The sequence below is a fragment of the Gymnogyps californianus genome, chromosome 16 (assembly GCF_018139145.2).
Source record: "Gymnogyps californianus isolate 813 chromosome 16, ASM1813914v2, whole genome shotgun sequence".
Classification (NCBI taxonomy): domain Eukaryota; kingdom Metazoa; phylum Chordata; class Aves; order Accipitriformes; family Cathartidae; genus Gymnogyps; species Gymnogyps californianus.
In genome coordinates, this window is record NC_059486.1 from 10,489,019 (window position 1) to 10,502,533 (window position 13,515).

At 42.0% G+C, this 13,515-nt stretch overlaps 1 protein-coding gene across 1 annotated transcript; it reads right to left on the reverse strand.

Moving 5' to 3' along the window:
• Nucleotides 1-7,011: 7,011 nt before the first annotated feature.
• RAN (RAN, member RAS oncogene family) lies at nucleotides 7,012-12,746 on the reverse strand. Its single transcript, XM_050906769.1, has 7 exons — nucleotides 12,623-12,746; nucleotides 11,613-11,655; nucleotides 10,621-10,705; nucleotides 10,402-10,527; nucleotides 9,156-9,343; nucleotides 8,429-8,599; nucleotides 7,012-8,320 (listed from the first exon to the last, which is right to left on the reverse strand). Exons 2-7 carry the CDS (start codon nucleotides 11,646-11,648, stop codon nucleotides 8,276-8,278), a joined length of 651 nt encoding a protein of 216 aa, XP_050762726.1. The 5' UTR covers nucleotides 11,649-11,655; nucleotides 12,623-12,746; the 3' UTR covers nucleotides 7,012-8,275.
• Nucleotides 12,747-13,515: the final 769 nt, after the last annotated feature.

Sequence of the window (13,515 nt, forward strand, 5' to 3'; positions counted from 1 at the left end):
TAACTGTCGTTTTCAGATGTCACTTGCAGCTAAAGACAACTGATGTGACCTTCAGATCCTTTTTAATTAGAGATACTGATTTTTCAAGAGATTAAGTGTTTCCCTTCTTTCTCTTGGGCTCTAAGCCTTTTTTAGCACATGCAAAGTCAGCTAGGGTGAAGAGCAGGAGATAAAATCATCAAGGAATACCTACCATACCAACATTCATATCTGTAGAATTAAATAAGGAAGAAACAGTTCTGTAGTCAAGCCAGTACCTGTGAAAATGGCATTACAAAACTTAACGTGTCAGATTTTAAATAGCCAGTGATATATGCCATTTAGAAGCAGGATTTATCCATTGCTTAGAGGGGATAAAAGCATTAGTCCTCTGCTAGCAGCAAACCACTAGTAGCAAGTATCCACTCAAGAGAGGGCAACAGCAACTGAAATACAAATAAATTTTGAAAGTGTGATTAACCCAAGCAGATAGCATTATTTTCTTCTATCAGTTTTACAAAGGCAGAAGGGAAGGTTTTATACCTATATGTTCTCATTTGCATTTATTCTATAAGGCTGATACATAATATTTACATGAAGAATAAAAGGAGTTTCACATGTGTTGTACTGAAGCTTCCAGGTCAGGACATGGTCTTAGTTGTACAAGGCACTGTATACATGCATATCAGAAAGACAGCACCTACCCGTTTAAAAGCCTATAACCAAAGCACTTGAAGAGCACTCGCAAAAGTAGTCAACTGAAATAAAGGAGTAATAAAAGAGGTAATAGAAAAATGCTTGCCCCAGGGTATACGTCTTTCAAACTGCAACACAGAATATGTTCCGTGCCTAGATCATACTATCCTTTACATGTTACTAAAGGTCCCTGCTGTTTACTGAAGGAACACCTGATCCGGAAAAATCCAAGTTATTCACCTACAAGAAAGTGGCAAAACACTCTACCTGACAAGTAATCTTCAAGTTGCAGGGTGTTAAGGTAGATTTTCTCAGGCAGCTTCCATTTAAATCACAGGAGTTCTAGTGAAGTCAACTGACCTGTGCACAACAAAGATTAGTGATGGAACAAACTCAATTATTTTCTGTTAGGTTCATTTCTTCTCTTTGAAGCTTTTTGCTATGGTACCCTGTCAGCACCGCCTAAAGTGCTTTCCAGCAAAGCATGGGTGCACGATCAGCCTCTCTCACATATGTGTACCAGCAGTTCTCGCAATTTGTTGGATACCAAGCTGGTCTTATTTTAAATTCCCTGTGGTGGAGAACCACCTAGTGAAGTTCTCAGCTGCAAGGAGAGTTCTGGCATTTCCCCTCCCTCTCCAACCTGCATCTTTCTTTCCCCCCACTGCTTTCTTCTATTTGGTTTGACATTTAATAGCAGACTTCCATTAAATATAATTGCTACTAGTTAGTTATACTTTGGAATGTTGCATTAATCATTATCACATTTTTAGCATATAAGCATTTTGTTCTCTAGTCACAATTTATGTCTTTCTTCATCTATTTTCCATACCTTTTCTGGTGGCCCAACTTGTGTGCAATGCTTTCTTCCTGCTTTTGAGCTCCCTCATATTCCTTCTCACAGGTTCAGCCCTTTACAACAGAGGTGTCGTCTCACTGCCTAATGCAACATTTCACTTGTTGCTTTATCTTATCGACAGGCTAGGCTATGCTTCCGAAGATGCCACTTCGGTTTTGTGCCACACTGCCCAGGCTTCTCCTGCGTAATAGCTGCCGTTAGTTCCTTGAGTACTACGTCAGCTAGGAATTTCCCTGTGTAGAGAGTCAGTCAATTGCTTATTCCACACTCTGAACCAGGGACCTCAGCTGGACAGCATGGATGCAGTTTATCACCTACGAAATATGCAGAGTGCATTTGAGGAACTTTTTAAAGATAGTGTTCTCCAGCATAACTAGAGAAAACTGTCATACAGCAGTTCTTCCAGCCATCCTAATTTCAAGTCTGAAGGTCTGAGTGGAAGAACATCTTTCTCCCTTATTTACAGTCTCTCTACAGCAGAACAGGGACTATAATACTCAGGACATTGATCCTTCAAGCTTTCTGCTCATTTTGCTATTCATACTGTAACCTGACTACAAGATCAAACTATGAATTACATGACACTACTGTGCTAGATTTGACTATTACATATTCCTCACCAGATTTTTGTTTTGAATCAAGGTTAGGTGATCAGCACTTAATGCATGGATTTTTTTTTTCCTGGGTAAAGTTATACTTTAATTCAATGCCAATTATTGAGATGTTGACTGATTCCATATAGTAAGCTCCGCCTTCTAAAATTTTTTTAACCTGAATTTGCCAAAGAGTAGGAAAAAATGAGAAAGCACGTGATGGCAGTGCCTAAGCTTTGCTATGCTAACAGCATTAGGATGACAAAGATCCTACTGTAATTCACTGTCTTGGTCTATTTCACACTCTTAGTGGATTTAACTTAAGGAAGAAAATAACCCTATTAAAAGTCCAATTATATTTATCTTATTTTGCAACAAACAGAAATACTGTACAAAAAAATTAACTCTTACCTACTGTTTTAAATTTTTATCAACTAGCATCTGCTACTGCACATGCATTATAGCCATTTGCTACTGTTAATAAAGCTAAAAGCATCCACATCGCTTCCTTCTTGAATACACAACACTTGTGCAACCCCAACAGGTATTTTTCAGTTTAACACAATCTCACTGGAGCAAAGCAGCTACGTGGACGGTGTGCCCCACCGCGTGGCTGAAACTGGTACCACAAAAGTAATCCTCACGGTTTCATCTCCCGTCGGAGAAGAGTTTCACTCAAGCCTGGAATTACCCCGTCTTCTCAAATGCGACAGTCTGCTTGCTAGCGATACAAAAGAATTATGCTGTAACCACTCGATCTCCATAGCAAAGATTTTTTTTTTTTTTAAGCTATATCAGACTTGTTCAGCTAGTGAGCTAAGAACTACTCTCTTTCATCTGGTTTAAGCCTCACATACCTGGCAACAACTTCTCCACTTCTGACTGGCAGATAATGTGTCTCAAACAGCTCTTTTATACATAGTCTTTGAAGAATTACTGTACTCATCTGCTATAGTTTGAAACAAGTTTTATAACTAGACATCAATTTAGGTATTCAAGTAAAACAAAACATCCAGACACAAGACAGAAAAATACTAGATCCAGAATCAAAAGCCAATGAATAATGCCCAAAAAATGCAGGTTTTGTTTATTATGACCCACCTTTTTATTTATAAATGCAACAAACCTCTTTGGCTTAGCTCTTTCCCTAAATATTTGCCCTGCAAACCTAACCTGAGATGTGGACATTTTAACAATTTTCTTATGGGGTAATCAATCGAAAAAGCCTGATGGGAAAGTTAACTTCCTTTCATATTCTCAGTATAAGCAAAACACACATTGCTTCCCTTCAGCACTATTTTCAAGAGTCACCAAGATGCAAAAGAGTCATCAGCAAGTTACCACTGGTTTTGTGTTGTGAAGTTTATACAGTAGCACCAGCAGGAACTAGTATTACAACTGGGAAATCAGACTGTGGTACTGACTCATGCAAGCTCTTATCTGAAAAAGAAGTTCAAAGCAAACAAGAACCATTTATATTAGTCACTTGATTTGCTGTCTTTAGCTTAACACTTTGTACAGAAGACTTAAATAGCTGTATCAAGAAAGATAATGATGCTTCAGAGTATCATCAGTGATTTTGTCACTTAGACAATCATAACAGGAAGGACACTGGTTAAAGTTTTTTCTTAGATGTTACTGATCACAACAATCTTATGACCTTCCTGTTTACGACTGTCTACACTTACAGAGGTGGGTTTTTTTCTGGCTGCCCTTTTCAGTCCTTATTAATAAAGTGTCAACATGGAAATAGGCAGAGTAAACCAAGCTCATTGCCTCCTAGTAACCTGAAACTAGGTTGATGAAATTCAATTCTGAATGCTTGCATTAAATGTATTAAAACCATGACTTCAGACATAGTGGACCAAACATTAAAACTTCTGTTAGTGTTATATGAAATATGAAATTCTGTTTATAACATTATTTGGGGAAATCTGTCCTCATATTTTCAATTTTTTTTCCCCTCAATCAAGTAGTAGAAATATGGGAATCTCATTCTTTTAATCACAGAATTCCAGGATCACAGCAAGAGAGACATCAACTGTGACTACCCAAAATAAAATAAGAAAATCAAACAACCTATTCCTATACTGAACCAGTGCCCCACTACGAACATTGGCCCATTTCAGTGAGGCAGCTTGTAGAACACCTGCATTTTGGGAAGTGTCACTCACTCATTGAACGACCCGTTCACTTTGTGAACTAGAAGAGAATTACCCACACAACCCAGTCAGAAGTATTGGCCTTGTACACTCAAATCTATAACCCAAGAAGATTTAGGCTCTATGCTAGAGCCTTGGTATAAATAACATGCCTTATGTTTCAACATTCCTACAATTCTTCAGTAACTAGATATATCAAGAGGCTATGGTTTGGCTCATCAGTAACTCCCACTAAGTCTGTTACACAGGTTATCACATCAAGCCTTCCTTTCAAGCATAAAATTCTTCCCAAGTTTAACTTTAGATTATTTGTCAGGCAGCCAAGTGAGCTCTCCATCAGAAAGAGGAATCAGTCTTTCTTTGCCCTCTTTGCTGGAAAGGCAATAGCTTGCACCACAGAGACAGTTACCAACAAGCCAGAGGGCAACAAAGACTCAGAATCACTACAGCTGTTTCCAGTGTTATCACCTGGGTGTTGTCTGAAAAAGCTACCGGCCTAGGCCAGCATAGTCATTCATATTCTCCCAACACAAGTCCCCAGCTGAAAATGTTTCCCGGTTTTGGCCACTTGCAGAGATGATCAAAAGTGCTACAGGACACATGCAAGAAAGAACCCCTTCATGGGATGCTCATACAGCAGCTTGTGCTAGGATAAAGAAGATTCTTAAAGGCAAACTTTTCAGCTCAGCACAAAAATCAACACATACACACACAAAACCAGCCTATAAATTAATGCACCCATGTGAAAACAAACTGAGCAAAGCAGCACCAGATGTAGCTTTTCAGTTACTTGTAAGACATTGCTATCAATCCTGGGTTAAGAGGGCCCAGTCAACTCTTGCCAAAACTCAGGCAAGAGAAAGTGACCAGCACTACCAATCCAGGTCAGGAAAACAAATGGCTTCAATCAAGCCGTGCATTGCTGTTTTAGGAAGGTAAAGGTAGAAGAACAATTTGTCTCAGCACTGTTTTCTCCACTAGTTTAGACTAAGACTGTATTAGCAACACAATAAAACCATTTCTAAAGGAAAAAGACAAATTTTGTTGTACTGTAACTTGCAGGCATAAGAGGGGCAGACTTCAACGTTCTCGGCATACAGATTTCCAGTTGTTGCAGAGGTGTTCTCCAGTTTCTAAAAAAGATTCTCTGTTGAAATCCTGAGAGATCCAAGGGCAACCCTAGCTCTCCTTAGGAGGCCTTTAACACTCCTTCATTTAAACGTTCAGCGAGAAGCAGCAGAACATTTCCTCTGCCAGTTTCTTGAACGAATGCTTTTGCCTTGCCTATTTTGCACATGCACTAGTTCTCCAACTGCTCTTCTAATACAATCCTCTGGGCTTGAACACTTAAACCTCACAGCTTTATCATGGAACTAGGAACAATAAATGGCCCAGCACGTCACCCTGCTTTTGAAAGTTAAAGCTGAGCGTGGTCTATTAACGACAAGTTACTAAAAACCCATCTGAAACCAGAGATCTCAGTGCGGGGAAGACTCACCAAACCGTGTGTAGGGAACACAAGAACTCCAACAGTTCATCTCATCTAACCATACAGCAGTCAAGCAAGTAGAACAAAGTAGGTATTCCAACAAATTATTTCAGTCTCATCAATCCAGTCCTGATAATGGTAGAGCTCCAATACAGACTGATGTATTTAGTACAGATGTTCTTAGAACACAAGTTCTCTTTTCCTCATTACTTGACTAAATAGGTAAAATTTTATTTTGCCTAAACCCAACTAGTGAAAAACTTCTGAAAGTAGCATTATAGTTAATGAACTTCAACTGAGGAATCTGCACATGCATATTAAGGCTACCTGCATCATTTATAGTTACAATTAACAGGGACTAAATGTGACAAAACCAAGTATGATGCTGCAACAAGTGGACTTAATTCCACTCCCAAAACATTTCAGGTTGACGAGATTACAGCAGGACCAGTATTACTGCCTACTTCAGAGAGTTTTTGTGGACTTGGAAGTAACACTGAAGATTACAAAGCAAAGCTCAGAGCAGTTGTACTAGTCTTTAAACAGCTATTCCATTTTTCATCAATCTTTTCAGCTGTTTTGTAGGAATTCATACTAAGGCTAGTACCTGTGTGCAGCAGGCAAGTTGTAAAGATGACACCATACACACACTATGAAACAACACAAATATAACTTCAGTGCTGCTGTTTTTTCTTCTTAAGGCATACCAATACTGCAGAACTACTGAAGTTTTCTAAATCAATTTGTTTTTTAAGCAGTGCATTTTCAGAAGTGAGACGGTTGAAGACAAAAAAGCTACCACACCTAGTAAAGCAGCAGCAGATAGTCAAGCTAGCAGTATTAACCAAGATATGCACAGGTAAATTAGTAAACACTACAGGCAAGAACCTACAATATGAAGTTAAAGCGAGATGATGCAGCATGAAGATTCAATGGAATGTTAAGTGGGAGTTTGTCTTTTTACGAACTAAGTGCATGACATTCCCTATTTTCATTACTGAGTTTCAGGTCCTAAATACAGCTCAGCTTCTCATTGACTAGCTAAAAAACAAAAACACAAACACCCAAAAACCACAGAACTCCAACTTGCACTAACTTAAAAATGATTCCTTTACAACAGTATCGCAGAAGTAATCATCATAGTCCATACTTTTTGCTACCATGTACCAGAACAGTTGAATAGTTAAATATTCAAGTAGGAGTTATGTACACAAACATGCAAGTTAAAAGGAATAAATGAAATGCTCCACTTTATTAAGAAACCAAAAATACAAAACTGAAGAGTTCAAGGCTTCAGGTACTCAAACACTACTGAAAAATGGTATCTTAAACTTAGTTTTGTTTACTAGCAGTACTAATATTGACCAAGATTAATCTCTACAAGATAGTGTTAAAAGTTGACATTTTCCACCATTTGTGCTGTAATAAGCTAGTTTCAAATTAAGAACTTGGTGCAGTTACAGTAAAGTCTAGATATTTATATAAATGTGGTTTTTGTTAATATGCTGTTTTGTAGCCAAGAGCTTTTTAGCTCAAACTACAGCTGTTTTCTAGTTAGTGAATTTTAAGATGCTTAGAGAGTTTGTTTAATCAGCTATAGCTCTACTGAATGATGTTCCATGCAAAGATACAGCTTTTAAGTCACCTAGCAGGCCTAGATGCCATTTGTTTCTGGCTACTAAAAATACAGAGCTCTGTGAAGGCATATTGTAGAACATATTAAAAGTTAGAGTTGAGAGACTGTATTCTAATGGTAGCATATGCAAGCTGAACTACACACTTTTCTCTCAAGACACCCTGCAGACCACAAGCATTCCCATTTGCATGGAAATGCTGATCCAGTCACACTTACCAGCCAAGTGTTCACTGCCTTAGTTTTACCTGGCAGTTAGTTCAGCTTTCCTCAGGTGCTTTAATTATATGCTTCAGGAAATCAAGGGAAGGTTAACTGTTAGCTCTGATTTAGCAAGAGGAGCATAACATGAGAAGCAGGAGGGAAAAGGAGAACAGAGAATGACAAATGCAGTAGACAACCAGGTATTAGCCTCAACTGAAGAACAGAAGACACTTTGAAGAGTTTTCCTAACAATGCATGAAAGTTCACTTGCTTAGAGATACTTGAAATACAACTTTATTATCTAAACAAAAAATAATGGGAATGACAGAAACAAGATTTACCACTTAACACTCTGATGTGACTGCAGCAGTCTTATATTTGAAACTCAAAAGGGGAAGTAATTGCAGTCCAAAAAACAGCTAAATATGCAGGTCCAAAATATGAAGTTTTTTGTTTTGGTTTTTTTTTCATTTTGTTTTGTTTGTTTTTTTTAAACTGCCACATTCACTCCGAAGCCCATTCATCTCTTTCAGCATCCCAAAGATTAAGCACATGTTCTGCTCAGCTAGATAATAAAGTGGCAAACACGCTGCACCACTGACATCACAGGACAGTTGCCTATAAAACTAGACTTCTGACGCTGGGCTCCAGCTTCATCCCTCACAGGTCATCATCTTCATCTGGCAGTGCAGTGGTTTGAGCAATCTGGAACAAAAAAGTTACACTTAAGAACCGTTCTTCAGTTATTTGCCCCAGGAGTTCAAACACTAGTTATCAGGCAATCATTTGACCTCTGTGCCCTTTCTCACTTACCTGTAAGTCTTGCTCATACTGTGCTGCCAGTGCTGGGTCCATAACAACTTCAGGTGGTGCAAGAGCAGGCATGGCAACAAACTCCAAGTTAGGATCTCCAATTAGCTTTCTAGCAAGCCAGAGGAAAGGCTTCTCAAAGTTGTAGTTACTCTTAGCTGAAATGTCATAATACTGCAAAAAAGTACATATTATACATTATTAAAAAAAGACACCTCTAATTGATATTAAGAGCATACCAATATTCATTTACCTTAGTATTCTTTTTGACCACACGACTTCTGTTTATGTTCTCAGAAACAGTTATGAGCTAAGTGTCTAGAAATGTACAGTTTCAGGCAAATAGGCAGAAACTGATAACTGAAAAGTAAGGTATCCAATCTGATCAAAGATGGAGCTTTCAGGAGGGAATAGTGCATCTGTCTTTTCCTGTGACTTGATCTACTTTATAGTCTCACTTCTGTGTCATCTGATGAGATTCTGAGCAGTGAAAGCCAAATGCACACAAGCTCCTTAAGAACTTATCATAGCTTCTGCTCAAGACCAGTGATGATCATCTTTAACATCATCACTTCGCCCTTCCCTGGTTAGGTTCAAACGGCCAACAGGATGTAAAGCTGAAATATTATCGCCTGTAGTGACAAAGGCAGAACACTCGATTACTGCATAGAACCCAACTGCAGTCAACAGACCCAACAAATTTGATTCCTACAAACTCATGCCAACATACCTGGAGATTCTTCTTCCTGTGGAAGACAATGGATTTTGCCTTGACTTTTCTGTCCTTAATATCCACTTTGTTGCCACACAACACTATAGGGATGTTTTCACATACTCGTACCAGATCTCTGTGCCAATTAGGTACGTTCTTGTAAGTAACTCTTGATGTTACATCAAACATTATGATGGCACACTGAGCTGCAAGAAAAGAATAGTCAGGAGTTACATCAGGAGAGTAAGCACTTGCTTGTAAGATGGGAGAGAAAACAGCTACCCATAGAAATCCCACATTAGGGTTAAGCATCTGCATTAACTTTTCCCTCTCGGCTTCACAGTTCTGAGAGCCCATGTTCTGTTAACAAGTTCAATGCACAGGTCCACAGAACTCAGCCCATGACCATGTCATCTCACATCTTTAGTGCCAAACCTTAAACACCAGCTAGTTTTATCAATGCAACTGTCCCACTGAGTAACATGGTGTTGCATAGTATGACACTATACAAGGATTACAAAAGTCAACTTTGATTTACAAATATTTGACAGAAATTAGTTAACACCTATTTAACTAATCTCAGACATCCTATTGAGGCTTTCAGGTAGGTTGAGAGCTTGTAGTCCACATCTCAGGAAGCCCTTGTCCAGAACTGTTTTTCAAAGAACACTGGGGCATGACTCGATCCTGATACTTCTAAAGGAAAAGCAACAATGTGAAACTCTAATAATCCCTTGCAAAATTTTACAGATATGCAGGTGACTGAAGTACACACAGAACAGAGCTTGGCCAAGCAGAAGTAAGGGACCCTATCGGTACTTCTTTAGAAAGACAACTAGACTCTGGCATGGAGACGTACAACTTCATCATCGTATCCAAAATCTTACAGTTTGTATGTTCCAAGTCCTTGCCTCAGCATAGTATGTTAATAGAAATATAAATTTGTACTAACTGAAGTACATACTTTCACCTCTTAACCAATGAATTTCATCAGCAATATCTTGTCATTTAAGGTGCACCATTACTCTTCATTAATACCAAAGCCTGCAATAGCATACTGAAACACAATCTTAGAATATTCCTACATCAGTGCAAGTTGCCTAGCAAAGGAAATTATCATACCTACATGAAGAGTTTGAAGACCCAGAAACCAGCTCATCACTGCAAGCCACACTGACAGTTTTCAGAGGGGCAAACATTAATAGAATGAAGGACTGAACTGTAAGAGGTAGAGAATATTCCCACATATATACAGATATCTTACCTTGGATGTAATAGCCATCTCGCAGGCCACCAAATTTCTCTTGGCCAGCTGTGTCCCATACGTTAAATTTAATAGGGCCTCTGTTAGTATGGAACACCAGAGGATGAACTTCAACACCCAGCGTTGCTATAATAAGAAGAAAAAGTAGTGCACTTAGCAAGTCATGAATTGCACTTCTAACTGTAACATATTAGATCTCAAATGTTTCTTCAGACGTACCTACATACTTCTTTTCAAATTCACCAGTCAAATGACGTTTTACAAATGTTGTTTTACCAGTGCCACCATCACCAACCAGGACAAGCTGTTGACAGATAAATGCAAAAAAGTCAGAGCAATACACTTAAGAGACATTTACTGGTCATTTTAGTGTAAATACTAATGACTACTACAAAGACCTTAGTCCTACAAAATACTGTAAACAGAAGACCGAGTTCTCCATGAAGTGACTCACTGTACCGGGATCCAATTTGTTAAGCCTATCATGCTATAACTCTAGTCAGACTTAACTAGTTCTCGTAGCTGAAAACTACGATGCACTGTGAATATGGTTCTACTAAACTACAAGTGACTGAATTAAGAGTATTTGGGGTTTTCAACCTGAATGTGGCCATATTTAGAGAAGAACTCATTTAAGCACCCAAACTGGAAAAACCCACTGTAATCTTACAATTAAAAAAACCCCACACAAACAAAAAACCCCAAACAACTGCACTACTAACAACTGGAATACTCTAGCCAAGTATTGTAAGAAATACAAGTAACAACCTTTCAAGAAGCAGTCTTAAGGACTTCTGGCTGTTAAGATAACAACCCCTCCCCACAAAACACAAGAAAATTCTGTTCTGAAACATTTCAAGTTTTCTTCCCTAAACAATTAATACACAACAGAAACCAGACTATTCTAACTCACTCTAAGCACTTTTTTCTGTGAACTTCATTTCTGAAATTTAAAAATCATTCTATAGGCAAAGCATCACTGAAATTTATTACACTAAACTACAAATAGCATCAGATTGACACAGCGCAACAGAATCTTTTTGTACAAGTGATATGCAATACTACAATAAAGTAACTGCACCGTTAAGGAAAGACTGGCACTTCAAAGCCAAACCTACCATCCACGTTGGCACTCGAGAGTCCCTCGTGCTACTTTTCTACTAAAGGGGAAAAAAAACCCACCAAACCAAACCACTAAACCACTCCCTTACCTTAAACTGCACTTGGGGCTCTCCTTGGGCGGCCATGCTGGGTCTGCAGGGGAAATGGAAGCATGTGAGCTCACAACAGGCGAGCTGATTCAAGGCCCAGCCGGAAGGGGCCGGGCGCCGTTTTCAGTTCCCAAATCGCCTCCTAAGGCGCGTGCTCTGCGCGCCAGTCAGCAGGGCCGGCGGAAAGGCCGAGGCTCAGCCCACGCCGCCGCTCCCCCCCTCCTCTCCAGCGTTACGGCGCGCGTTGTCCCGGGCCCATTCATGGGGCAGGAAGCGCCTCCACGTCTCCCCACATGCGGCGGGAGTGCGCGCGGTAATGGCGGCGACACCTCCCCGCCCACCCCTGAAGCCCCAGTAACGGCAGGCTGCCGCCGCACCCCTTTGGCTTTCGGGCTCGAAAAAGGAGAGACGGAGCCGTGGCCGCCGAAGGACGCCTCGGCGAAGGCCGACCCCAGCCTCGCTCCACAGAAAGTCCTCCCCGACGCGCCCAGAATCGGTGTCCCATCCCTCACGAGAATCCACCTTCCGATCGGGAGAGCCGAGGGAGCCCTCTGGGGCGCCTGAGCGGAGTCTGCCCCCGGCCGGGCCCCAGCCTCCCCCCAGCCCCCACCAACGGGCCTAACGCGCTCTCCCCGCCATGAGCCACCATGACTGAGCAGCGCGCGCGCCACCTCCCCTCCCCCCGCAGACTCGGGCCGTTGGAGGCCCCGCTCTATTTCTCCTCCTAGATTCCGCCCGCCCTTTTATCTGGGATAGAGCAGAGCGCAGCGGCTACCCTTCTACCTCTCCCATTCCGAGGGGTGAGGGGAGAAAGGACACCACACAAGTCAGGTATCACAGCTGCAACGCTCACTCAGGCCCAGCCTCACTGCAACCCAGCCCACCTCCTACCCCCGCTCCAGGCGGCAGCTAACGGTGACCGCCATCCCCGCCGCTCACGCTTTTTAAAGCGGCCACGCTTCCCCCCACCCGCTCCTAGAAGGAAGAGGAAGCCGTCCCGACCCCGTTACCTTTCCCGAGGCTTCTCTCCGCGTCGCTCCCTTCAGTGACTGGGCGCTGGGAAGATGGCGGAAGCGCGGTTCAAATACCCGGAGAGCGACGCCGCGCGGCCACAGGGAGGGGGAGGGGTCGGCCGTCACGTGGTAAGCGGCGGGCGGGCGGGCGGCAGCCAGCCAGGCGCGCGACTTCTCGGACGTTGTTCGGCCGCCGTCAGGGCCCGCGGGTGCGGGGCCGGGGTGGCCCTGTCCTCCTCCTCCTCTTCCTCCTTCTCCTCCTCCGGCGGCGGCTGGTCCTCCGAGCCCTGAGCGCGACGGGCAGCTCGGTCCTGCCCCTCCACGGGTGGCTGCGGCCTGGCGAGATTTAGCCCGTTTGATGAAAGGGAGCGGGGGAGCGGTTCCTTTGTGGTGTGGGCAGCAGCGGGTTCCAGGCCGCTGAATCGCCCGGCGCCAGCCCTGTGTAGCCGCCGGCTGTTAGAGAGGGGACTGAAGCCGTGGGGCTAAGTAGCACCTTCTGCGGTAAAGCCCGAGGTTTGCTGGTGAGGGTTGAGAGCGCGCCTCTGTGCCCGGCTGAACTGCTCGGGGAACTCGGCAGCCTCCCTGTTTAATCATTAAAGTCGCATCAGAAAGTGTTTTAGTCAGCTGATGACACTCTTTCTGCAGACAAAGGTTAAAAATTGCATGTAGTTACGTAGAAAACCTACTAAACTGCCTCCAGCACGGTTTAATAAAGTGGTCTTCAAAAGCAGCAGGGGAATTTAATTGAACAGCTTTCAGGTAAAAACGGCTGTGCTCAAAAGGAATTTCCTTAAATGTACCTCATGACCATGATTTTCAGTTCTTCATACAAACTGATCTGCATTCACTAGAGAGTGCGTTAATGAAAAGTTGTTTTGTAAGCTCTGGAT